At 48.2% G+C, this 25,997-nt stretch overlaps 1 protein-coding gene across 1 annotated transcript; it reads right to left on the bottom strand.

The window, feature by feature from the left end:
- Nucleotides 1-1,084: 1,084 nt before the first annotated feature.
- Nucleotides 1,085-25,753, bottom strand: LOC128832454 (natural killer cells antigen CD94-like). The gene is made up of 7 exons (XM_054019897.1): nt 25,679-25,753; nt 22,298-22,403; nt 12,280-12,378; nt 6,724-6,846; nt 2,527-2,675; nt 1,843-1,946; nt 1,085-1,247 (listed from the first exon to the last, which is right to left on the bottom strand). Exons 1-7 carry the CDS (start codon nt 25,751-25,753, stop codon nt 1,085-1,087), a joined length of 819 nt encoding a protein of 272 aa, XP_053875872.1.
- Nucleotides 25,754-25,997: the final 244 nt, after the last annotated feature.

Here is a 25,997-nt window from a genome sequence, read left to right on the forward strand (position 1 = left end):
AATGGTTGGGACCACACAGTATTTACCTCTGTTGGAAGGAAGCCTATTACCAACAGTGTTTGACATAAATGAAAATGGAATGACTTTAGTAAGTGGACATGAGGTGTGTATCTAGTAAGCTAGGAAGACCATAGTGTTCTTGGCATGGTATATTTCTCTAACGGGGACAAAGGGGAACTGACTGTGTCATGAGGCACAAGGATAGCTTGTCCCCAAGTACAGTGTTCTGGAGTTGAGGTGGTGAAGTGATGGAGAATCACTTTTGATCATGCCCAGTCCATGGAATATGATACAAAGGCGGGATCACATCTTCCAATTGCGTACTCTGTGTAACATCATCTTTAATTATCCAATGATGTCAATGAGAAATTCTACCCTGTGACTACAACAGCTCACAACAGGGTTTCTCTGTTGCTCTCATCTTGTTCATGATGCACTTGTAGGTTTGCTTACTCATTTGAGAAGCTGAGAGGGCGAATGGGTGGGACAGGTGGTTTTGCCTTTGCTGTTTTGGCCCCAAAGACATGGATATTGAATCCACAGGATATCCATTTCAGACCATTCCACATACTTTTAAAATAACACCTTCAAACTATTTTCCCCAAAAGGAATTTTTAGTCTGATCAACGTTATCCTCATATCTGAATGTATTCATCGTGGCTTTTTTTCTGAGATTGAATGAAATGCAATAAAGTAAAAAGAAACCATAAAAAGTGACAAATAAATCAGATTTTTTTCAATTTTCAACCATTTATTGAAAAACAACTATTTTAATCAGATAATGGTTTAATTACCATTTTACAATAAATTATCACTGAACTGGAAAAAGGAAAAAGAGAGCAGCTTGGCCTGTTGGGAGGGCTCTGACAGGCTGTGGGTATCCAAAAAACGTGTGGTTTATCAGATTTCTTTTTGTTATGAGAGGCCACTCCCAGCTCCTTTTGACACAGACTCATGAACAACGTATGATCTCAGCAAAGCATATTATAACTTTATAATTTAAACAAAGCCTTTGAAGAGGAAAAGATGACAGAGTTAGTATTTATTGGGGGATATTTGTTGCTGGGTTTGGGATGCCCAGATTTTATGATTTCCATGATCTATCTTCTCCGGATACATCAGACTGTGGCACAAGAACTGGCAGCTGACAAATGTAGCGCTTTGTATCTTTGCAGTCATCAGAGAAGAGTTCTCTGCCTCTGACAACTGCACAGTCACCATCAACATATCCTTTATTTACTGCAAACCTATGACAGAAAAAATGTTATTTCCAGCCGTTGTAGTTATATCTATGTCACTACTTTATTTTTTCAAGGGCAAAAATGTCTAATCTGAACACCGTGGTAGATAGCATCAACAAATAATTTTAATAATAATGAAACAATTGTGGAGAAGCAGATTATTAAATTTGGCATTTATGAATGCAATGAATAACTGCATTGAATAGAGTCAGGAGTAGTGCATCACATGTTGCGCAAACTTCTCACTTAACTGCCAGTGCACTTCAGTCATGACGCACAACCTCTTTTCTACATCTTTTATTTATTTATTTATTTATTTATTTAATCCTACTCCACTCAGGTGTTCCAATGCACTTTATTCTTTACCTGCAGTTCCCGCTTCCCTTCAACTTTTGGTGTTTCATCACCTATCGAATTTGGTCAATACATCTCAACTTCACTGGCAACATCTTCTGCTGACTTGGGCTTTCAAAGTATTCTAAAAATATATTCCAGTGATGACATGTTGCTCCTTACTATTTCATTCTCGGTTTCTCTTCCCTATAGCACTGTAAATGCACTTCTTGGAAATTAGAAGTTTCTAGTTGTGTCTGGAACTTACTGGTCAGTGGAGAAAGCTGTGCCATTCCCCCACATCCAGAGTCTGTCGGTCTTGTCACGTAATAATCCTATCCAGTGAGAAGTTGCCAGGGGATTTATGAAATCCTGTAGAAGGACCAAGCCAATTCATGCAATTACATTTCTTTCCCTGCTCATTTCATGGTTTTATGCATATCAGATATCTGCTCATTTCATTCGTGTATGGATATCAATTACAGTGATGTGGTTAACAGGTCCCTATATGCTGAGGAAGCCTCATGGTTGAGCAACTCTACTGGCCAGATCTCCAAGAATGTTTGCTATAGATTTTCTAGAAATGGTGAAAGAATTCTCTGTGGATTAATCTCTATTGACTTTCTCGTGTGGAGGACAATTCCTCCCCTAGATTGCCTGGAGCAATTCATGGGGGGTTTTACCACAGGAATAGCTGTACCTTGAATATGAGAAGTACAGGGGACATTGGGGTTTTGCCTTTCAACAGGGGCATTTTAATTTAATTTAGGATTCAGATATGGCTCTAATGCTGGGGAGAGAAGAGGAGGAGCAAGGTAATTAGCCTTCAAGAAAAAAAAATCTTATAATGCCAAATGAAGCCTAATCTAATTTTCTACAATCTTCTTTTCACAGACAAATCTTTATTGGCAGTTCTGACTATGCCACTCTCCAAAACAGGAAGATACTCTACCAGCTCTTGTTTGCTTTCTATCTGAAGGAGTCTGGAGCCATGAGAAGAGCAGGCCTTTAGACTCTCCAGCCATGGTTTGTATTCAGTAGAAAAGAGGTAGCATTTCTTTCCATGTTGAAACCAATGTTCTGGGCAAAGAGACTTCCATCCTTAAAAAGAAAATACAATTTATGTTTCCTCTATCACTGTTACCCTTTTCTTCCCTCCCCAATTCCCTCTGCTTCACTGTTTCATCCACATATTGTGTTTTGCCTGTATTAAGTTTGTCATCTCTCTCATGTAGGAACTGTCTCTTATGGTGTGCTTGTACAAGATCTAATATAATGAAGGCCCATATCTGATTGAGGCCTCTAGATGTCCCTTTATTAGAAGTATTAAGTTAAAATTGTAGTAATCGATTTTCTGTTGTAGTTTGATTTCGAGTCAAGTGCTTCACAAACCATCTGGAGACTCACAAGCACTGACACGGTTGCTTGCATTCTGAAGCTGGCATGAGGATTCTTGTGCCATAGCAAATAGACTAATGGTTATTGTACCTGTATCACTTTCCTTTTATACACAAATCATGTTTGTTTGTATTTTCCCCCTATGGGAATGTTTTGGATTCTATACATCAAATGCGTCTGCTATTGTACTTAATTGGCTGTTTCTTTGTCAGTAATGATTGAGCAGAATTCTTGCACAATGGATAACATTCTGTGATGATGTACAAGTGAGGCTTCTCCACACAGAGTTAGACTCCATTTATCACTCAGTTACTGATGTGCAAGTGTCAGGAAATCTAAGATGGTTTAACCTACATGCTGAGAAAGCACCAGAGATGGAAAATGTTAAAGTGGGAGGTTGACTAGTTTATCTTACAGCTTCTTAGCAGATGACTACAGTGGCAACAGAGGAGGAAGAAAAACCAGCTGGTCTGCGGAGAGAAGACTTGCTGCTGGCCACCTCAGGCAGTAGATAGTGCTCAGCCCCCCATCCAGGTCCCCCATCCATCATGGTCAAGAACTGGTATGAGGTACTGGCAAGAGGAGGTGAACAGCAGACCCCAATGGCTTAGGAAGAAAAAACACCTGCTCTCAAGGCTGAGAAACTCATGGCCAACACATTCAAGAGGAGGAGGCATTGGATGGTGGTGACCAAGGACTCTCGTGTCATGGGAACAGAGGCATGTATCTGCTGATCTGACATGATGTCCTGGGAAATGTTCTGCCTTCCTGGAGCTCATGTCCAAGATGTTACAGAAAGGTTGCCAAGGCTCATCCATCTTTCTGACCACTTCCCCATGCTGCTTCATCCACATGGACACTAATGATACTGGCAGGTATGGCCCTGAGCAGAACTGCAGTGACTACAGGGCTCTGGGAGAAAGGGTGAAGGAGTGAGGGGTGCAGGTTATGTTCTTGTCCATCCTCCCTGTTGAGGGTAAGGGGACAGGCAGGGATGTATTCATCCTGGAGATAAATGAATGGCTGTGAATGTCAATGGGAAGGCTTTGGCTTCCTTAACCATGGGAGTTTTTCCACAGAGAATGTCTCCAGGAAAGAGATGGGGTCCACCTGACCAAGAAGGGGATGAGTATCTTTGTACAGGGACTAGCCAACAAAGTGAGGAGGGCTTCAAACTAGGTTCAAAGGTGGCAGTTGACAGAAGCCCACAGGTAGGTATAAAAAGGGTGACCTTAACATAAGGCTAAATATTCGGAAGGGGAGGGATGGAAAGTTACAATAGTATCATCATAGGAGCAATAAAAGGGATAACAATGGGGGAATTGGATCAACTTTTAGATATCTGTGCACAAATGTACAGGAATGGATGGGCGAGGTTCTGTTGCATGCAACGTACATTAGGTCAGCCTAGATGATCATGATGGTCCCTTCTTACCTTAAAGTCGGTGAGTCTATAAATGTAAGGAGTATGGGGAATAACTAATGAGAACGGGAATTATTAGTATGTATTAGTATTATACCTAAATTGGAATCGCAGAGACTTGGTGGGATAAATCTCATGACTGGAATATTGATATAGAGGGTAACAGCTTGTTCAGGAAAGACTGGCAGGGAAAAAAAAGAAGGAGGTGTCTCATTATACATCAAGAGTATATACACTTGTTCTGAGGTCCAGAAGAAGGTGAGAGGTAGATAAGTTGAAAGTTTCTGGGTGAAGATAAAAGGGGAAAAACACAAGAATCTCACAGTAGGTGTCTACTATAGACCACCAACTAAGGAAGAGGAGTGGATAAGGCATTTCTAGAACAAATAACAGAAATCTACAAAACAAATAACCTGGTGGTAATGGGAAACTTTAACTACCCAGACATCCACTGGAAAAGTAATATGGCAAAACACAGACTAAGCTCGGAATGTATTAGGGACAACTTTTTATTTCAGAAGGAGGAAGCAGCAATGGGTGGCAGCCATTTTAGATTTGATTCTGACTAACATGGAGGAACTGTTTTCAAATGTTACTGGTCCAGCGGATAGGAAGCATGCTATAGGTTTGCTATATCTTGATTTTAGTAAGGCTTTTGACACAGTCCCACTAGACATTCTCATAAGCAAACTATGGTAATGTGGTCTATATGAAATGTATATAGGTGGGTGCAAAACTGGTTGCAAGACAGTACTCAGACAGTAATTATCAATGGTTCACTGTCCTGGGTCTATCATTATTCAATATTTTCATTAGTGAATTATATAATGGAGTGGAGAGTATGCTTCTAAATTTGTAGATGACTCCAAGCTGGGAAGGGTTGCAAGCACGCTGGAGGACAGGATTAGAATTCAAATTGACCTTAACAAATTGGAGACTTTGACTGAAATCAAGAAGATGAAATTCAATAATGACAAGTGCAAAGTACTACACTTAGGAAATAAAAAAATCAAATGTACAACTGAAAAATGGAGAGTAACTGACCAGGAAGTAGTACTGCTGAAAAGGATCTGGGGGATTATAGTAGATCACAAATTGAATATGAGTCAACAGTGTGATGCAGTTGCGAAAAAGGGTAATATCATTCTTGGGTGTATTAACAGGAGTGTTGTATGTAAGACATAGGAAGTAACTGTGCTGCTTTGCTTAGCACTGGTCAGCCCTCAGCTGGAGTCCTGAGTCCATTTCTGGCTGCCACACTTTAAAAAAGGATGTGGACATATTGAAGAGAGTCCAGAGGAGAGCAAGAAAAATGATCAAAGGTTTAGAAAAGATTGAAAAGACTGGGCATGTTTAACCTAGAGAAAGGAAGACTGAGTGGGGACCTGATAACAGTCTTCAGATATGCTAAGGGCTGTTATAAAAAGAGTGGTGATCAACTGATTTCCATGTTCACTGAAGATAGGGCAAGAACTCATCAATTTAGTCTGCACTGAGGGAGATTTAGGTTGAATATTAGGAAAAACTTGCCAACTCTAAGCATAGCTTTGGAATACGCTTCCAAGGGAGGTTGTGGAATCCCTGTCTTTGGAGGTTCTTAAGAGCAGGTTGGACAAACACCTGTCAGGGGGAATGGTCTACGTCAGGGGTCAGCAACCTTTCAGAAGTGGTGAGCCGAGTCTTCATTTATTGACTCTAATTTAAGGTTTCGCGTTCCAGTAATACATTTTAATGTTTTTAGAAGATCTTTTTCTATAAGTCTATAATATATAACTAAACTATTGTCGTATGTAAAGTAAATAACATTTTTAAAATGTTTAAGAAGCTTCATTTAAAATTAAATTAAAATGCACAGTCCCCCAGACCGGTGGCCAGGACCCGGGCAGTGAGTGCCACTGAAAATCAGCTTGCGTGCCGCCTTTGGCACATGTGGCATAGGTTGCTTACCCCTGGTCTACATTTATCTGACCCTGCCTCCGCGCAGGTGTCTGGACTAAATGACCTCTCAAAGTCCCTTCCAGCGCTACATTTCTATGATTCTATTCTTATTATTGTCCCCTCATGTTAACTATTTTTCTTGCTATTCTCCTTTCTGGTTGCCTTTCAGCATGTGAGTTAAAACAACTTAGCCTCCTTTACATTTCTTCAAGACTCACTTCTGACTTTTGCAGGGAGTGCAAATTTTTGATAAATAAGAATAAAAAGAATTGAAATCTAGTTAACCCAAAAGATCATAATCTGCTGTTCATCAGTGTAGCAACAACGTTGGGGATTTAATTTGAAATGATTTTAGTCTAAAGTTACAGCACATACAAGAAAAAATGTTGCCCTTTTGAAGGCAATCTTTCCTGTTCAAAACCTTTGGCAGGTTTCCATTCTTACCTGGGATAATTTCCTGAAACTGGTTCGGGTTTTCCTGCTGTTTACATGGTATTTGGGAGATCTGAAAAACTAATAAATAAATAATATAAGAATATGATATACCCCTTAAAAGTAAATTTCAGCACAGTTCTACAAATCATTAGGGGGGCTGTGTTGGTGAATAGCTGTATTGGGGAGGAGGGATAGCTCAGTGGTTTGAGTATTGGTCTGCTAAACCCAGGGTTGTGAGTTCAATCTTTGAGGGGACCATTTAGGGAACTGGGGTAAAAATCTGTCTGGGGATTGATCCTGCTTTGAGCAGGGGCTTGGACTACATGACCTTCTAAGGTCCCTTCCAACCCTGATATTCTATGATCTGAGGGGCTGTGCTGGTGAGTGTCTGTTGCAGGGGACTGTGTGCTTGATTGGTTGGTTGTTTGAACAGTGTGAATTGGGAGTGCTTTGTTCCAGGTGGGCTTTCAGTGGGCCTGACTGGTATAAAAAGGCAGTCAGCAGCGAACTAGCTGAGCAGCTAACAGAGGGAGTTCGCCTGCAGAGAGCCCACTGAGCCTTACATCTCGTGGGCTTCTGTGAGTTGCTACAACAGTTGAGGAAGCTCTTAGATGGAAGGTGAGCGATCAGCTGTTGTAACCTGCATGATTTGTGCCATGTTTGTCTTTCTTCCACAGGACAGAAGCGACTTTGTCTGTACAAAGTGCAAGCTGGTCTCCATATTGGAAGAGAAGGTTTGAGGTCTGGAGAAAAAAGTATCGACCCTGCGTTGCATACGAGAAAATGAAGATTTCCTAGACAGAAGTCAGGATATGCTTCTACAGGCACAACTTTCTGAAGAATCGGAGCAGGTTATGCAGAGGGGACTGAGGGACAGTGAAGAAAATTCCAGCACGTGACCTCCAGAAGAAGAAAGAGGAGCATCCATGTACCAGCAATGGAGATACAGGTGAGCAACCGTTTTCATGTTCTCTCCACAGGTACTAATGCGGAGAATGGAGTAGATGATACATCTGAGGGAAGGAAGCAGAAGGAGACTCCACCAATTGGAAGGCATGAGATGCACTGTCCTAGGGATGGGGGTTCCATGACCACCGCTCCCAAGAGAAGGAGGAGGGTGGTGGTGGTCGGGGACTCCCTCCTCAGGGGGACTGAGTCATCTATCTGCCGCCCCGACCGAGAAAACCAAGGGGCCTGCTGCTTGACAGGAGCTAGGATTCACAATGTGACTGCCGAGACTCATCAAGCCCTCGGATCGCTATCCCTTCCTGCTTCTCCACGTGGGCAACAATGATACTGCCAAGAATGACCTTGAGCGGATCACTGCAGACTACGTGGCTCTGGGAAGAAGGATAAAGGAGTTTGAGGCGCAAGTGGTATTCTCGTCCAAGCTCCCTGTGCAGGGAAAAGGCCTGGGTAGAGACCGTCGAATTGTGGAAGTCAACGAATGGCTACGCAGGTGGTGTCGGAGAGAAGGCTTTGGATTCTTCAACCATGGGATGGTGTTCCAAGAAGGAGAAGTGCTAGGCAGAGATGGGCTCCACCTAACGAAGAGCGGGAAGAACATCTTCACAAGCAGGCTGGCTAACCTATTGAGGAGGGCTTTAAACTAGGCTCACCGGGGGAAGGAGACCAAAGCCCTGAGGTAAGGGGGGAAATGGGATACCGGGAGGAAGCACGAGCAGGAGAGTGCAAGAGGGTAGGACTCCTGTCTCAGACTGAGAAACCGGGACAATCAGCAAGTTATCTTAAGTGCCTATAAACAAATGCAAAAAGCCTGGGAAACAAGCAGGGAAAACTGGAAGTCCTGGCACAGTCAAGGAACTATGATGTGATTGGAATAACAGAGACTTGGTGGGATAACTCACGTGACTGGAGTACTGTCATGGATGGATATAAACTGCTCAGGAAGGACAGTCAGGGCAGAAAAGGTAGGGGAGTTGCATTGTATGTAAGAGAGGAATATGACTGCTCAGAGCTCCAGTATGAAACTGCAGAAAAACCTGAGAGTCTCTGGATTAAGTTTAGAAGTGTGAGCAACAAGGGTGATGTTGTGGTGGGAGTCTGCTATAGACTGCCAGACCAGGGGGATGAGGTGGACGAAGCTTTCTTCCAGCAACTAGCAGAAGTTACTAGATCGCAGGCCCTGGTTCTCATGGAAGACTTTAATCACCCTGATATCTGCTGGGAGAGCAATACAGCGGTGCACAGACAATCCAGGAAGTTTTTGGAAAGTGTAGGGGGCAATTTCCTGGTGCAAGTTCTGGAGGAACCAACTAGGGGCAGAGCTCTTCTAGACCTGCTGCTCACAAACCGGAAAGAATTAGTACGGGAAGCAAAAGTGAATGGGAATCTGGGAGGCAGTGACCATGAGATGGTTGAGTTCAGGATCCTGATACAAGGAAGAAAGGAGAGCAGCAGAATACGGACCCTGGACTTCAGAAAAGCAGACTTTGACTCCCTCAGGGAACTGATGGGCAGGATCCCCTGGGACAATAAAATGAGGGGGCAAGGAGTCCAGGAGAGCTGGCTGTATTTTAAAGAATCCTTATTGCGGTTGCAGGAAAAAAAACATCCCAATGTGTGAACGGTAAATATGGCAGGCGACCAGCTTGGCTTAACAGTGAAATCCTTGCTGACCTTAAACGCAAAAAAGAAGCTTTCAAGAAGTGGAAGATTGGACAAATGACCAGGGAGGAGTATAAAAATATTGCTCAGGCATGCAGGAGTGAAATCAGGAAGGTGAAATCACACTTGGAGTTGCAGCTAGCAAGAGATGTTAAGAGTAACAAGAAGGGTTTCTTCAGGTATGTTAGCAACAAGAAGAAAGTCAAGGAAAGTGTGGGTCCCTAACTGAATGAGGGAGGCAACCTAGTAACGGAGGATGTGGAAAAAGCTAATGTATTCAATGATTTTTTTGCCTCTGTCTCCAAGAACAAGGTCAGCTTCCAGACTGCTGCACTGGGCAGCACATTATGGGGAGAAGGTGACCAGCCCTCTGTGGAGAAAGAAGTGGTTCGGGACTATTTAGAAAAACTGGACGAGCACAAGTCCATGGGACCGGATGCGATGCATCCGAGGGTACTAAAGGAGTTGGTGGATGTGATTGCAGAGCCATTGGCCATTACCTTTGAAAACTCATGGCGATTGGGGGAGGTCCCGGATGACTGGAAAAAGGCTAATGTAGTGCCCATCTTTAAAAAAGGGAAGAAGGAGGATAGGGGGAACTACAGGGCAGTCAGACTCAATTCAGTCCCTAGAAAAATCATGGAGCAGGTCCTCAAGGAATCAATTCTGAAGCACTTAGAGGAGAGGAAAGTGATTAGGAACAGTCAGCACGGATTCACCAAAGGCAAGTCATGCCTGACTAACCTAATTGCCTTCTATGAGGAGATAACTGGGTCTGTGGATGAGAGGAAAGCAGTGGATGTGTTATTCCTTGACTTTAGCAAAGCTTTTGATACAGTATCCCACAGTATTCTTGCCGGCAAGTTAAAGAAGTATGGGCTGGATGAATGGACTATAAGGTGGATAGAAAGCTGGCTAGATCGTCCGGCTCAATGGGTAGTGATCAACGGCTCCATGTCTAGTTGGCAGCCGGTTTCAAGCGGAGTGCCCAGGGGTCGGTCCTGGGGCTGGTTTTGTTCAATATCTTCATTAATGATCTGGAGGATGGTGTGGACTGCACTCTCAGCAAGTTTGCAGATGACACTAAACTGGAAGGAGTGGTAGATACGCTGAAGGATAGGGTCAGGATACAGAGGGACCTGGACAAATTAGAGGATTGGGCCAAAAGAAACCTGATGAAGTTCAACAAGGACAAATGCAGAGTCCTGCACTTAGGACGGAAGAATCCCATGCACTGCTACAGACTAGGGACCGAATGGCTAGGTAGCAGTTCTGCAGAGAAGGACCTAGCTAGAGGTTACAGTGGACGAGAAACTGGATATGAGTCAACAGTGTGCCCTTGTTGCCAAGAAGGCTAACAGCATTTTGGGCTGTATAAGCAGGGGCATTGCCAGCAGATTGAGGGACGTGATCATTCCCCTCTATTTGAAATTGGTGAGGCCTCATCTGGAGTACTGTGTCCAGTTTTGGGCCCCACACTACAAGAAGGATGTGGAAAAATTGGAAACAGTCCAGTGGAGGGCAACAAAAATGATTAGGGGGCTGGAGCACATGACTTATGAGGAGAGGCTGAGGGAAATGGGATTGTTTAGTCTGCAGAAGACAAGAATGAGGGGGGATTTGATAGCTGCTTTCAACTACCTGAAAGGGGGTTCCAAAGAGGATGGATCTAGACTGTTCTCAATGGTACCAGATGACAGAACAGGGAGTAATGGTCCCAAGTTGCAGTGGGGGAGGTTTAGGTTGGATATTAGGAAAAACTTTTTTACTAGGAGGGTGGTGAAGCACTGGAATGCGTTACCTAGGGAGGTGGTGGAATCTCCTTCCTTAGAGGTTTTTAAGGTCAGGCTTGACAAAACCCTGTCTGGGATGATTTAGTTGGGGATTGGTCCTGCTTTGAGCAGGGGGTTGGACTAGATGACCTCCTGAGGTCCCTTCCAACCCTGATATTCTATGATTCTATGAATATATTGTGCCTTAGAGGGACACAAAAGGCCAAGTTCTACCCTCAGTTATGCCATTGGGCAGAATGTCTATTATATTATTAGAACAACATGTTATGTTATATGTAATGTCAGATACTTTTTCTTGTTAAAATTCATCTTAAAATTAACATTTTGAACTTAACCTCCCCTCGCAAAAAAACCCAAAAACAAACAACAACAACAAAACACCTTGTGGCTGAAAATCTTAACTCTCTAAAGAGTCACAGAATATAGCAATTGAAAACATCCTGATTTCCAACATCTGGGTTGAACAGAGGTGATGTTTGCAGTGACCTCAAAGCAGAAAATCCTATTTTCGAACTGAGACTCCAGCACAGAAAAATCAATACTTAGGAAGAAAGTGGTAAGTGAAAAGCCCTGGAATCTTTGCAAGGAAGACAAGGACACTTAAACTATGGACAGGAAATTCAATACAAGTATCAGCCCAGAGGAATGCTCAAATCAGGGGTGTGTTTTGGCCTATGAGGCTATAGCCAGGCGTTTAGACCCCAAATTCATGGTTCTGCAGGGGCCCACCAGAAAGTTTGTCATATTTGTTCTGGAGGACCCTCTGCCCCTTCTAGCTCTTGGGAGATATGGCCAGTTGGAGTCGTTATGCCAGAGGCTTCTCAGCTGTCGTTGTCCCTGGATACTTTGCAAAGAGGGTCCCTGATTTGGGTGTTTATGGGGGGAGAGAATGTGACAGAATGCAGCTGGTGTCCATGCCAAGTCCCTAAAGCCATAATCAGGCATCTAAATAAGTGGCCCGATTTTCAGAGGAGCTAAGCATTGCAGCTCTTTACTGACTTACACCTCATGAGATTTAATCTCCAGCAGTTACACAAGGAGTACGCCAGCACAGAGCTTGTCTCTCAGTATCTACTTTGCTTATGCTCACCATTCGCAGCCAAGACCCGCACTGCTATGAGCAAAGCCAAGCAGAAGATCCCCAAAATCCCTGCTACGAGCCTCCATGTGGGAGCTGGAACAGAAGAATCTGAGAGAGAGAAAGAGAGAGGAGAAGTACAGAATTGTAGAGGGAAATGCTTTTAAACCCCAAACGAAGCATAAGCCATTCGTATTCTCTTAATGAAATGCAGCTCAACCGCAAACAAGTATTCATTCTCCTCCCTCTACCCTCACACATATTCAGCCATGTCAGAACAGGTCACCCGTACTCTTAAACTATGGAATGAAAACTCTTGCCCTGTTCAAAGTCATACAGGTCAAGATACCTGGAGAGCAGGATCTAGCCTTAACAAAGCCTTAGTAAGGAGGCAGACTGTTTTACGTGGGACTTGAGGGCAACAGAATTGTGTTCTGGGGTCCTAACAGAACAGCATAAAGGGATATTCCTTCCACCTTAGCACTTATATGGAGCTTTTCAACTGTAGCACTTAAGAAGGTAGGAAACTATTGACCCCATTTTACAGATTGGGAAATTGAAACAGAGAGAGGTGAAATGCTTTGCCCAGGCTTACCAAGGGAGTGAATAAATTCCTCCTCTCCTGGCTGCCAGTTAGAAGCCCTGTGCAGTGGTCCAAAATGCTTCTATGCAGCAATTTGTGAAAGAGGGGAGGCATTATATTCATTCACTGCTAGTATCATGTACACTCATGAAGGTAGGGGTAAGGATAAGGAGACTCAGAAGAAGGAGTTCTAGGAAGAATAAAAAGGGCTCCCCCTTCCCTCTTGGGAGTTCTACCTTCAAGGGCACCTTAAAAAAAAAAAGCATTAAGGGCTCAGCTGTGCCTTTTAGGAACTGCCTTGTGTTGGGCCAGTGTGGAGCCTCCACAGCAGGAGGTCTGGGTGGGGATTGTGTCTCCTGAGACACAGTCCCTCCCCAAGCTCTCAAGTGTGCAAGGGGAGAGCACTCACTGCACCATCTTATAGGATGGTGGAGCTGCTCCCCTGTGTTACCTAGTGGGGGAGTGTAGTAGGTCCTAGCCGGGGCTCGACCCTTCCGGGCAGGAGGGGAGCCACACCGACTCACTACTCTGGGAATAAGCAGTCAGTTAGTCCTGAAACTCCGGCTCTTTGGTGCAGAGTCGGAGCAACCACAGTTAAAGCTCAGGAGCCCAGGCCCTGGATCAGGGCGGGGCAAACACAGTTAGCTCAGACCCTTGCTTGCTGGGCTGAGCGGGCAAATAGTTCAGAGCCCAGGCCCTGGATCAGGGCGGGGCAAACACAGTTAGGCTCAGGTCCTTATGGCAGGGGCTGAGCGGGTAAATAGTTCAAAGCCCAGGCCCTGGATCAGGGCGGGGCAAACACAGTTAGGCTCAGGCCCTTGTTGCAGGGGCTGAGCGAGCAAACAGTTCAAAGCCCAGGCCCTGGATCAGGGCGGGGCAAACACAGTTAAGCTCAGGCCCTTGTTTGCAGGGGCTGAGCGAGCAAATAGTTCAGAGGCCAGGCCCTGGATCAGGGCGGGGCAAACACAGTTAACTCAGGCCCTTGTTGCAGGGGCTGAGCGAGCAAGCAGTTCAAAGCCCAGGCTTCTGTAGCCGAGCGTTGGGTGAGGGGGAAGCCTGCCACCCGTACGGAGGGTGGCAGGGGGGAACGCAGGCCCACCCACTCCACTGCGTTCCAGCCCGGGGCCCTAACAGCGGTTGCTGCCGCTGCTGGTCAGTGGGGTATCCAGGCCGCAACACACTGACATAGGCTCACACTCAGTTGCAGCCGGACCGGGGTCGGCTACCCCCGGGCTACTTCCGTGATCCCCCTCACAGCCTACCTCGGTCGTTGCGCCGGGATCGGGCCAGTCCACCTGCATGGGCTCCTCTCTGCCCGGGCTCGGCGGCAAGTCTGGTAGCTCTGCCGGGAAGTCCGGCCAATGGTCCTCAGGCGGCTCCTCTGGATAGCAGCAGGGGCTGAGGGGTTCGGGTCCAGTCTCACCCTCAGGGTTAGCGGGGTTCGGTTCCCAGGGGTTCTCCCAGTGGCGGGCGTGAACGGGCTCCGGCGGCTCCTCCTCGTAGCGGGCCCGGGGTAGCTCAGGCCAGCTAGGGTCTTCGACGGTCTCCTGGCCGGGAGCTCCCGGCCGCACGTCTGCTCCCTGTGGTGGCTGGCCGCCAACTGAGCTCTGGCGGCCGGCCTTTATACTTCCTGTCCCGCCCCTTGACTTCCGGGGGGCGGGGACAGGCGGTGGTGGTCCCACCCACTCTGGTGCCGGCACGTGGGCTCCCTCTTCTGGGCAGGAGGGGAGCCACACCGACTCACTACACACCCCCCCCCTTAAGACTGGCTCCCGCCTGTCGGGGCCAGGTCCTGCCATCTCCCCCATGCGGGATAGGAAGTCCGCATTCGTATGGTCCTTACCTGCTCGATGCTGGACCGTAAATGCGTAGGGTTGTAAGGCGAGGTACCACCGCATAATGCGGGCATTATTATCTTTCATCCGCATTAGCCACCGGAGGGGGGCGTGGTCTGTGACGAGGGTGAACGGGGCCCCGAGGAGGTAGAAGCGCAGGGCATCGCAGGCCCACTTCACCGCGAGGGCCTCTTTTTCCACCACGGCGTAATTCCTCTCCCGGGGGAACAGCTTCCGGCTGAGATATACTACGGGGTGGTCCTTTCCCTCCACTTCTTGGGACAGGACTGCCCCTAATCCTACGCCGGAGGCGTCGGTCTGCAGGATGAATGGGCGTTTAAAGTCTGGGCTATAGAGAACCGGCTCCTGGCAGAGGCACTTCTGCAGTGTCCGGAAGGCCGCTTCACATTCGGGGGACCATCGTACCTGCCGGGGGCTGTCCTTCGTCAGAAGCCCAGTTAAGGGTGCTGCGATGGTCGCGAACTGGGGGATGAACCGTCTGTAATACCCAACGAGGCCCAGGAACTGCCGAACGTGCCGTTTGGTTGATGGGGTGGGACAGTCCAGGAGGGCCTGGACTTTCCCGACGAGGGGCTTGACCTGCCCGCCCCCGACGGTATAGCCGAGATAGTTGGTCTCTTGCCAGGCAATCCGGCACTTTTTGGGGTTGGCGGTCAGGCCCGCCTGTCGTAGGGACCTTAGGACCGCCGCAACCCGGGGCAGATGATCCTCCCAGCTGCGGCTATAGATGACCACGTCGTCTATGTACGCCGCCGCATAGTCCTGATGGGGCTGCAGAAGTTGGTCCATCAGCCGCTGGAAGGTGGCTGGGGCTCCATGGAGACCGAATGGCATCCGTGTGAATTGGTACAGCCCCGTTGGAGTGGCAAAGGCGGTCTTCTCTTTTGAGGTCTCCTCGAGGGGGATCTGCCAGTAGCCTTTGCTAAGATCTAAGGTGGTGATATACTGGGCCTCCCCCAGGCGGCCCAGTAACTCGTCTACACGGGGCATCGGGTAGGCATCGAAGCGCGAGATGGCGTTTACCCTCCGAAAGTCGATGCAGAAGCGGCGGGTACCGTCCGGCTTGGGCACCAGGACCACCGGACTACGCCACTCGCTCTGGGACGGTTCGATGACGCCCAGAGCCAGCATGGCTCTTACTTCCTCCTCGACCGCACCCCGCATCCGATAGGGCAGGGGCCGGGTCGTCTCTCGAACCACCTTTCCCGGCTCGGTCTGGATGGAGTGTTTGACCAGGGACGTGTGGCCCGGTACGGCCGTGAAGGTTCGCTTGAAGGTTTGCAGCAGGCAGTTAGTCTGTTTACATTGCTCTTCCGTGAGCGATTGTCCTAATTGGGGTGCCGGGGGGTCATCCGTCGAGGGTACCTGGGGTCCCAATTCCGGCTCGGGCGGGCATGGGTTGATTAAGAGGCCCTCCCGGTCCTGCCACCGTTTCAGCAGGTTGACGTGATACCGCTGGGTTTCCTTCCGCTTGTCCGGTTGCCGCACCTCGTAGGTGACGGGACCGACCTTACGCACGACTTCGTAAGGTCCCTGCCACCGGGCTAACAATTTTGACTCACTAGACGGGAGGAGGAGTAGGACACGGTCTCCTGGTTGGAACTCCCGGACTTGGGCTCCCTGATCGTAGGTCCGTTTCTGCCGTTCCTGCGCCGTCTTTAAATTTTCGCGGGCCAGGGCTCCGGCCTGGGCAAGGTACTCCTGTAACTGGATGACATATTTCAGGAGGCCCTGGGCTGGGGACGCTGACTGTTCCCAGGTCTCTCTCATCAGGTCTAAGAGGCCCCGCGGTCTGCGTCCGTACAGCAGCTCGAAAGGGGAAAATTTTGTTGAGGTCTGCGGGACTTCTCGGATGGCTAGCAGCAAGGGTGGAAGGAATTGGTCCCAGTGGCGGAGGTCCTCTGCGGGGAATTTCCGCAACATGCTTTTCAAAGTGCGGTTAAACCGCTCCACCAACCCGTCCGTCTGCGGGTGGTACACGGACGTCCGGAGTTGTTTGATGCCTAAGAGGGCACAGACCTGTCGCAACAATTGGGACGTGAAGTTCGTTCCTTGGTCGGTCAGTATCTCTCTAGGCAGTCCTACTCGGGCGAAGATTTTCAGCAATTCCCCCGCGATAGACCGGGCGGTAATACTTCGCAGGGGGATGGCTTCGGGGAACCGAGAGGCATAGTCCACCAAGACCAGGATGTATTGAAACCCCGCGGCACTTTTCGGGAGGGGGCCCACGAGGTCCATGGCGACCCGTTCAAAGGGCGTCTCCATCACTGGCATGGGGACCAGGGGTGCCTTGGGGATCCCGGGCGGGGCGACCCTCTGACACTCTGGGCAGGAGGCGCAATATTCTTTCACCTCCTGAGAGATTCCTGGCCAAAAGAAGCGCGCCAGGATTCGAGCGAGGGTCTTCTCTCGCCCCAGGTGCCCGGCGGCTGGCACATCGTGGGCCAACTTCATTACCGCCCGCCGGTGACACAGGGGCACTAACAGTTGGGTTTGTGGTTCCTGGGTGCGGGGGTCACGGTCCAGGCGGTAGAGCCGGTCCCGGCGTAGCTCAAAATGGGGCCACAGGGTGGCCCGCTGGGGGTCCACAACCTTCCCGTCTACTGCCGCGAGCTGCTCGTAGAAGCGGCTAAGGGTGGGATCCTCTCGCTGGTCCCGACAGAAATCGGTATCGAAGCGGGGCTGAGGGGCCGGCTCCGGCGGCGGTCCCGCTGCGTCCGTGTTGTCTATCTCGGTCGCTGGACCCTGCTCGGGGGTCTCGGAGGAGGACCCCAACCGATCAGCCTCCAGGGCCGGCGTGGACCGTAGGACTTCCTCAAAGGCCGGCCAGTCCCGACCGAGGATCACAGGGTATGCAAGATGGGGAGCTACCCCAACCACCAGGTGTCGGGTGATCCCCGCGATGGTTAGGGGGACCCGGGCGCTGGGGTATGGTCGGACATCCCCATGGATGCATTGTAGATGAATACATCCGAGGCGGTTATCACCCGGCGGTACCAGGTCCTTACGGACCAACGTCTGGCCACAACCCGAATCGATCAAGGCCCGCGTAGTCCGTCCTCCGACGGCTGCCGGGACGGTCAGCTTGGGGTTCATGGCTGGCCTGGCTCGAGTGTGGCCCGCCCACACTTGCCCATAGCTGCAATCCATCTCCGGACAGTCTCGGCGGAGGTGTCCCATCTTCCCACAACTGAAGCAGGGTCCAAGTTCAGTTCGTCTGCTCCGGGGGCCTTCCCGGCTTGGGCTCCGGGGGGGGCTTCGTCGAGCCCTTGGGGGCCCCTGGCCCGGGGCCACTGGTCCGGTCCGAGGAGCCGGGTCCGCGTGCCGGGTCCGGGTCTCGCGGCGGGGTTCGGGCCTCGGTGCGGGGGGTCGTGGTCCGCTCAGGGGTTCCCCTTTCTTTTCGCCGCGGGCTGGTTCGGGCCCGGGGCGTCGGAAGGTGGGTCCTACTGCATCTTCGGCGGCCAGGAAGTCCTCCATTAGTGACACTGCCTGGGCCAGCGTCGTCGGCCGGTGGCGAAGCACCCAGGCGCGCCCTCGGGAGGGTAGGGTGTGCACGAACTGCTCCAACACCACCTGCTCGGTTACCTCCTCCGCCGTCCGGGTGCCGGGCTGTAGCCACCGTCGGCAAGCCTCTTTTAAGGTTTGGGCCACTACCCGCGGTCGGGCCCCGGTGGGGTAAGTCTGGCCCCGAAACCTTTGTCGGAAAGTCTCGGGACTGACGTCGAGGGCGTCCAATATCGCGGCCTTCACCAGGTCGTAGTCCCGTGCTTCCTCAGCCGCCAATCCACGATAGGCCACCTGGGCCGCCCCCGTCAGGTAGGGGGCTAAGAGGGTAGCCCACTGGTCCCTGGGCCACCCGGCGACGAGGGCTACCCGCTCGAACGTGACCAGGAATGCCTCCGGGTCGTCGTCTGGGCTCATCTTAGTCAAGCGAAGGGGGGCAGCTAACCGCGGCATCTCCGCAGCCTCCCCTGCCGGCCCCGGTGCGGGGCGAGGGAGCGTGACCAGCAGCTGCTGCAGCTGGACTCCCAACTGCCGCACCAGCTGTTGCTGTTGCTCGAGCTGGGCTGTGTGCTGTTCCTGCTGCAACTGGAGTTGGGCGGCATCTCGCTGCTGTTGCTGTGCGAGCTGAGCGGCCTGCTGTTGCTGTTGCTGCTGCAGCTGGGCCGTCTGCTGCCGCTCCTGGCTCTCCGCGAGCAGCTGAAACAGCCGCTCCATATCCATTCCTTAGAATGGGGGGGGGGGCAACGGCCACTCCCCCTCTAGCCCCTTCTCACAGGGGCAGGGGCTCGTGCCCCACGTTGGGCGCCAAATGTAGTAGGTCCTAGCCGGGGCTCGACCCTTCCGGGCAGGAGGGGAGCCACACCGACTCACTACTCTGGGAATAAGCAGTCAGTTAGTCCTGAAACTCCGGCTCTTTGGTGCAGAGTCGGAGCAACCACAGTTAAAGCTCAGGAGCCCAGGCCCTGGATCAGGGCGGGGCAAACACAGTTAGCTCAGACCCTTGCTTGCTGGGCTGAGCGGGCAAATAGTTCAGAGCCCAGGCCCTGGATCAGGGCGGGGCAAACACAGTTAGGCTCAGGTCCTTATGGCAGGGGCTGAGCGGGTAAATAGTTCAAAGCCCAGGCCCTGGATCAGGGCGGGGCAAACACAGTTAGGCTCAGGCCCTTGTTGCAGGGGCTGAGCGAGCAAACAGTTCAAAGCCCAGGCCCTGGATCAGGGCGGGGCAAACACAGTTAAGCTCAGGCCCTTGTTTGCAGGGGCTGAGCGAGCAAATAGTTCAGAGGCCAGGCCCTGGATCAGGGCGGGGCAAACACAGTTAACTCAGGCCCTTGTTGCAGGGGCTGAGCGAGCAAGCAGTTCAAAGCCCAGGCTTCTGTAGCCGAGCGTTGGGTGAGGGGGAAGCCTGCCACCCGTACGGAGGGTGGCAGGGGGGAACGCAGGCCCACCCACTCCACTGCGTTCCAGCCCGGGGCCCTAACAGCGGTTGCTGCCGCTGCTGGTCAGTGGGGTATCCAGGCCGCAACACACTGACATAGGCTCACACTCAGTTGCAGCCGGACCGGGGTCGGCTACCCCCGGGCTACTTCCGTGATCCCCCTCACAGCCTACCTCGGTCGTTGCGCCGGGATCGGGCCAGTCCACCTGCATGGGCTCCTCTCTGCCCGGGCTCGGCGGCAAGTCTGGTAGCTCTGCCGGGAAGTCCGGCCAATGGTCCTCAGGCGGCTCCTCTGGATAGCAGCAGGGGCTGAGGGGTTCGGGTCCAGTCTCACCCTCAGGGTTAGCGGGGTTCGGTTCCCAGGGGTTCTCCCAGTGGCGGGCGTGAACGGGCTCCGGCGGCTCCTCCTCGTAGCGGGCCCGGGGTAGCTCAGGCCAGCTAGGGTCTTCGACGGTCTCCTGGCCGGGAGCTCCCGGCCGCACGTCTGCTCCCTGTGGTGGCTGGCCGCCAACTGAGCTCTGGCGGCCGGCCTTTATACTTCCTGTCCCGCCCCTTGACTTCCGGGGGGCGGGGACAGGCGGTGGTGGTCCCACCCACTCTGGTGCCGGCACGTGGGCTCCCTCTTCTGGGCAGGAGGGGAGCCACACCGACTCACTACAGGGAGACAATGATGGTGCTAGTCCATTGTGGGCACTACGCAGAAATATTTTGTGCCCCTCAATTCTAAATCAGGAAAGCTTTTATAATAAAAAGTGAATGGGGGCCCCATGGAGCTGGTCAGGGAACTAAGCAATTGCTTAGTCTGCTTATGTCTAGCGCTGGGTCTGGGGCCAGGGGGCTAGATAAGGCCATAGTTGTATTTCCCCCTCCATCCGTTTTGGGGTGGCCAATGCCTCTGTGCGTTCTAGGAGGGAACAATCCCTGCAGCTGGGAAGAGAATATCTAGCCACTGCATTTGGGGGTAGAAGGCAGGGCATGCCTAGTACCCTCTGCTCATCTCCCTGAAAACATTCATACAGGGGCTGAGAACAATCTGGCCCAGTTCCCTGTATTACATGGATGCATAGCTCTGCTCTGAATTTATTTTTAAGGCTTAATTTTATATTATAATATAAAGAATGTGCAAAGAAGCCAGCTTGATAATGCTTTTGGCATCTTAGCCATTGAATGTCTTGATTTTGGGTATTTAAATCCCAATCCTTTATGTGCAGTTTTGCTTTTCATGTTCTCATACAGTTCAAGGAAGGTGTTAGACTATGGACAGTTAAATAGTAGTATGAGTGGAGTCAGAAGCTTATATCACGCAGTACCTTTGCCTTGGGGGTTCGTAGTCTGTTGTCTCCTCTGCTGCTCAGAAGCATTATGGCATTTCAGTTCTGTGCAGGTCCCCACCTCGTCATTTATCTCTAGTGGGTTATAGCATAGAAATAATGATTTTCATTCATTGGGCTGGCAAAGGTGGACAGCTCTGATTACAATCTATAGAGGTATAAAACTATTATTGTAGTACACAGGGCATGGCAGAACTTTGGTATTAAAAGGTTTCGTCCCAAAGCACGATGGTCTGCAGTAGCCTGTCAGTGTACTGGGGATCAAACAACCAACATCTGCGAATTCAGTTCACCTTTTTTCCAATATCAGACTCCTATTTAGAGTCTGACCCAAAGTTGTGCAAGTGACTGATATAACCCTGTGCACATATACGATAATCAGAAAATTACAGTTACAAAGCAAAGCATTAAAAGTTATGGAAATATCCAGTTAAGATAATGTATCTGTTCGACTAACCTTGACTCATGCATTCTGCTGATGACAATCTTGAAATGTAAAATTTCACTTTACATACTTCAAAACAAATTGAACTGTGATCTACTAAACATATTTATAAACTCATTAAACATTTCCAGTGCTATTTCCTTGATTTAAAGCTTGCTTCTGCTCCCATTGATTTACAATTGATTTCAGAGGAAACATGGCACTTGGCATTATGTTCTTCTAGATGGAGCCCATTTTTTTTCCTGTTTTTAAAGAGCATTTTTAAATGTCATCTTCTCAAAAACTAACTGCTCTACTTCTTGGATTCTCAGTGGAAATCCTCTGTAGCTCAGGAAATTCTCCGCTGAACAGGAATGATCTTAAGGCTCTGGGATGGTAAATAAATGTGAACAATTAAGGATCAGCCATGACTTCATGATACTGAAGGCAAAGCATAGAGAAAATGGTACTTTATTCTCATACGAATAGGTTTCAGAAAGGAGAGAAGAATTCACACGTCACCTCCTTTAATACTCCTACCACAAGACAGGACTTAAAGACACCGTGTCTCCTTGAACACAGGGCAAATCAACAACATCCATTGATATGGAATGGTTTGCGGTAACACAATCGCAGAACTGTGTTCCAGGGCTCCGAAGGTACAATAACTTTTGTTCCCCATGCCCAGAATACAGTGTACCATTCCAGGAGCATGTCAGTGCCTTACAGATGTTAACAAATTACTAAAATAACTATGCCTGACACTGAAGAAAAAGCTAATAATATAAGTAGATAAAGTCAGGTACAATATGTACAGCTCAAGCAAGAGATTTAACATGGAAAATAAAATATCAGTAATAGCAGATATGTTCTCACATGCTTACAAACATACCACACCTTTGTCCCTGGTGTTCTTAGGTCTCTTTTTCTTCTGCTGCTTGGAAGGAGTTTGACATTTCAGGTCTACATAGGTCACTGCCTGCTCACTCATTTCTGTTGCATTCTGGGATAGAAAGGTTGGATTCAGTAGACTGAGATGAAAAATGGGATCTGATGGAAACTGATACTTGTACTATGGAACCACAACAGCAATCGTCAGGATCTAATAGCAGAATAACTGAGGGTTTGGAAGAACCAACCCTCCTTCTCACTGAACTGGGAATGTGGCACATAGTTCTGAATGCGGGACACATTAATGCACACTGACAAACTAGAGAGATTCAGAAAAGAAAAACAAACAAATAAATAAAACTCTGCACGGACAAATTTAGGAATATAAAAGATAGAGCTACGATTTCATTTGCTCTGGCAGTGGAGGGAGGCTGGACGCAATCTGGCTCCTAATGCTGGAGAACTCAATAGTTAGTGGCAGCGCCAGTATCAAAAGAGCCCCCAGTCAGACAATTTTGGGTAATGCGGGAACTGGATTGTGGCCCTCTCCCCTTGCTGACAGGGATGGCTGTGCTGCGGGAAATGCTTACAGCATATGTCATACATGTACAATATTACAAGGAGTGCCCCTCTCTGCTCTCTCCTTAGGTTTCTAGAAGTTCTGGGTCTGATTCTCCACCTGTTTTATACCATTGACTTTAATAGGGATTGTGCACCTAAATTATTTAGGCACTTTTGTTAAAAATCCCACCCTTAGGTACCTAAATATGGATTTAGGAACAGAACTTTAGACCCCAGTGCCTCAAAGAACAGACACTTGATTGGTGCACCTCCTCCTTGAGTGATATCCTTTAGTACTATGCACATTGAGTTCCAGTACAGAGTCACGGGACCACATTATGCTCTGAGACAGCCCTGTGTACATCTGGCATAATTCCATGGGAATCACTGGAGTTACTCCAGATTTTCACAGTCCAAAAGAGGTCAGAATGTGGCCTCATACTGCAGAGATAGAAGTGAAGATGTCAATCCCATATTAATGTCATTTATTTCATCCTTTGGGAGTCTGTAACAAGGATAATGCAGCAGACTGGAACGGTTAAGGGATCCCTGACTCTCACATGGCAGGGAAGAACAGGAATCAGGGTCCAGAAGGGTCACAGGAGAAAGGAGGTCCTCTTTCCCATTGGCTGGTTGAGGCAGGGAAGCCTCTGGGGATTATGAGCAGTGTTTTCAGTTGTGTTATTTTTCTCATTTTTGTTTGTTCTCATTGTTGTAAACAATAAAGAAGGGGATGAAAAGGAACTTGGGCCTGGAGATTGCCTCCCTTGCCTAGCTGGTGAAATAGGGACCCGCTTGCCTCCTCCCCCCCCCACCACACACATGTGGTCTAAACAACAATCCTGCACTGAACACAGACTGGGGATTATACTTTCATATGTTTATTGTAGGATTCTGTCTAGAGCTTTATCCAGTCTAATTTAAAATGTTTCTTGCAGAGGGATTTCCACCCCTTACCTTGGGAAATGTTTTTGTCTTACCTCCCTCCCTTTACACCTAGCTCTACAACCTCACACCACCCTGAACAGTCCATTTCCCTCTTTGATGCTGATACACTTTCAATATTTCTAAACAGTTATTGTGCATCCCCTTTTAGTCAGGGTTTGCACAAAGTTCATTATACACACTTAGCTCTTCCATTTTTTGTTTATAAGTCAATCCCTCCAGCCCCTTTAATAAAGTGCATGTCTTTTCTCTGAATTCCTTCAAAACTTCCAACCACTTTCTGCCAAAAAACAAAAACAAAAACAAAAAACCCCACCACATGTTTATCTAAATCTTTGGATTAGGGACCATGTCCAAAACGTTCAAAAATTGGGTGCTAAACATTAGGTTTCCAAGTCTATGTGTGGGTGCCTATTTAAGCAGCCTGATTTTCAAAAGTGCTGAGCACCCAGTAGTAACTATAGACTTCAGAGGGGCTGATGGGTGCTCAATATTTTTGAACATAAATCTACTTTCAGATGACTAGATATTAATTTAGGAACCTAACTTTAGGCCCATTTTTAAGAACATAAAAGCATAAGAACGGCCATACTGGATCAGACCAAAGGTCTATCTAACCCAGACCAAAGGTCTATCTAACCCTTCCAACAGTGGCCAATGCCAGGTACTTCAGAGGGCATGAACAGAACAGGAAATCATCAAATGATCCATTCCCTGTCACCCATTCCCAGCTTCTGGCAAACAAAGGCAAGGTACACCATTCCTGCCCATCCTGCCTAATAGCCATTGATGGACCTATCCTCCATGATTTTTTTGAAAATCTTGGTCCATCTCCCTTATATTCTGTACAGACAGCTACACACTAGGTGTTCAACAAATAAATAATAATATACAAATAATAATGACTGAAAATAGAAGTGCACAACATTAAGTGTGGTATTCTAGATATACTCTCATCAGAGCCATAGAGAGACAGTCCTGTAACACAGTGCATCTAACTATGCACAAAATGTTATTTACCTTTTTGGAAACATAACACATTACAAGTACATGTTTAATCTATTTTCCACTCTCACTCCTACATTTCCTTCATCATTACTGGCTTCCATTTCTCCCTACCACTGAATAGCTATGTGTTGGATTATTACATCAGATGTTATCGTTTTAATATAATTTTCTGCTTATTTTGCTAAACTTTCCAGATTGGTTTGGGTTATCTATCTGATCTTGTTTGTGTTTGCAACAACCCTCCATTTAGCATCATCTGAGAATTACATGACATTAGTTTACATTACATTAACAGACTATGTACTCCAGTTTCAAGACTATTTATGAAGATGATATGTAACAAAGATCCTGACACTAAACTCAGTCTATTTCCATTTATCATAACACTTTTTTCACAGTACTTCAACCAGTTTTTAATTTAGTGATAATGTTCTTACCCAAGACTACTTGAAGGAATTTGCTAAGTAAGATTTATTGAGAAAGACTGTCAAATTCCTTACTAAAAATTAAGATATTAGATCTCTGATCTTCCCCAGTTTATGCTGATCTGCTAGATTTGCCATATACAATTAAATAGTCTACATACTGCACCAGAGAAGCATAAAATACAGAAATGTAGAATTCTAATGCCTGTGATAATAAATTCTTTCACAGTCACTTAATACAAATAATAATAATGAAATGGTACTATATTGCATGCTGTCTCTTAAATTGTAATCAGAAGAAAAATATTGTACAGGAAGCAGACATATGTCTATTCGAGAATAACTAATTCCACTCATTTCTTGAATTATATCGAAGTAATAAACTATGCCTCTTACAACAACTACATGCTCTAACAATGAAGGTCCCTGAAGAATGTGGAACTCATACCTTTGTAGCTCTTTGATAGGAGGCTGGCGTGCGGGAACTAGACCTTGAAGTGCCACAAATAGTATTGTCCCTCATGAAAATCCCTTGGGGATGGAGAGAGAGACAGTTTGGTATCACCCTGTCACTGCCTTGTAAGGAGATGGACAACAGGAGCTGAGAGGGGAAGAATTATTCACACTGCACTAGCCAATCTGAAACTATACAGGAAGTTCTCATTCTGGTAGTTTGAAATGCGCTGCCCCCTCACAAAGCGCTCACAGGAACTTCTGTCTTTGTAGATTTACCTGTGAATTTAATCTGCTTAAGGTCCCATAAATAT

The sequence above is a fragment of the Malaclemys terrapin genome, chromosome 1 (genome assembly GCF_027887155.1).
Source record: "Malaclemys terrapin pileata isolate rMalTer1 chromosome 1, rMalTer1.hap1, whole genome shotgun sequence".
In the NCBI taxonomy this organism is placed as follows: domain Eukaryota; kingdom Metazoa; phylum Chordata; order Testudines; family Emydidae; genus Malaclemys; species Malaclemys terrapin.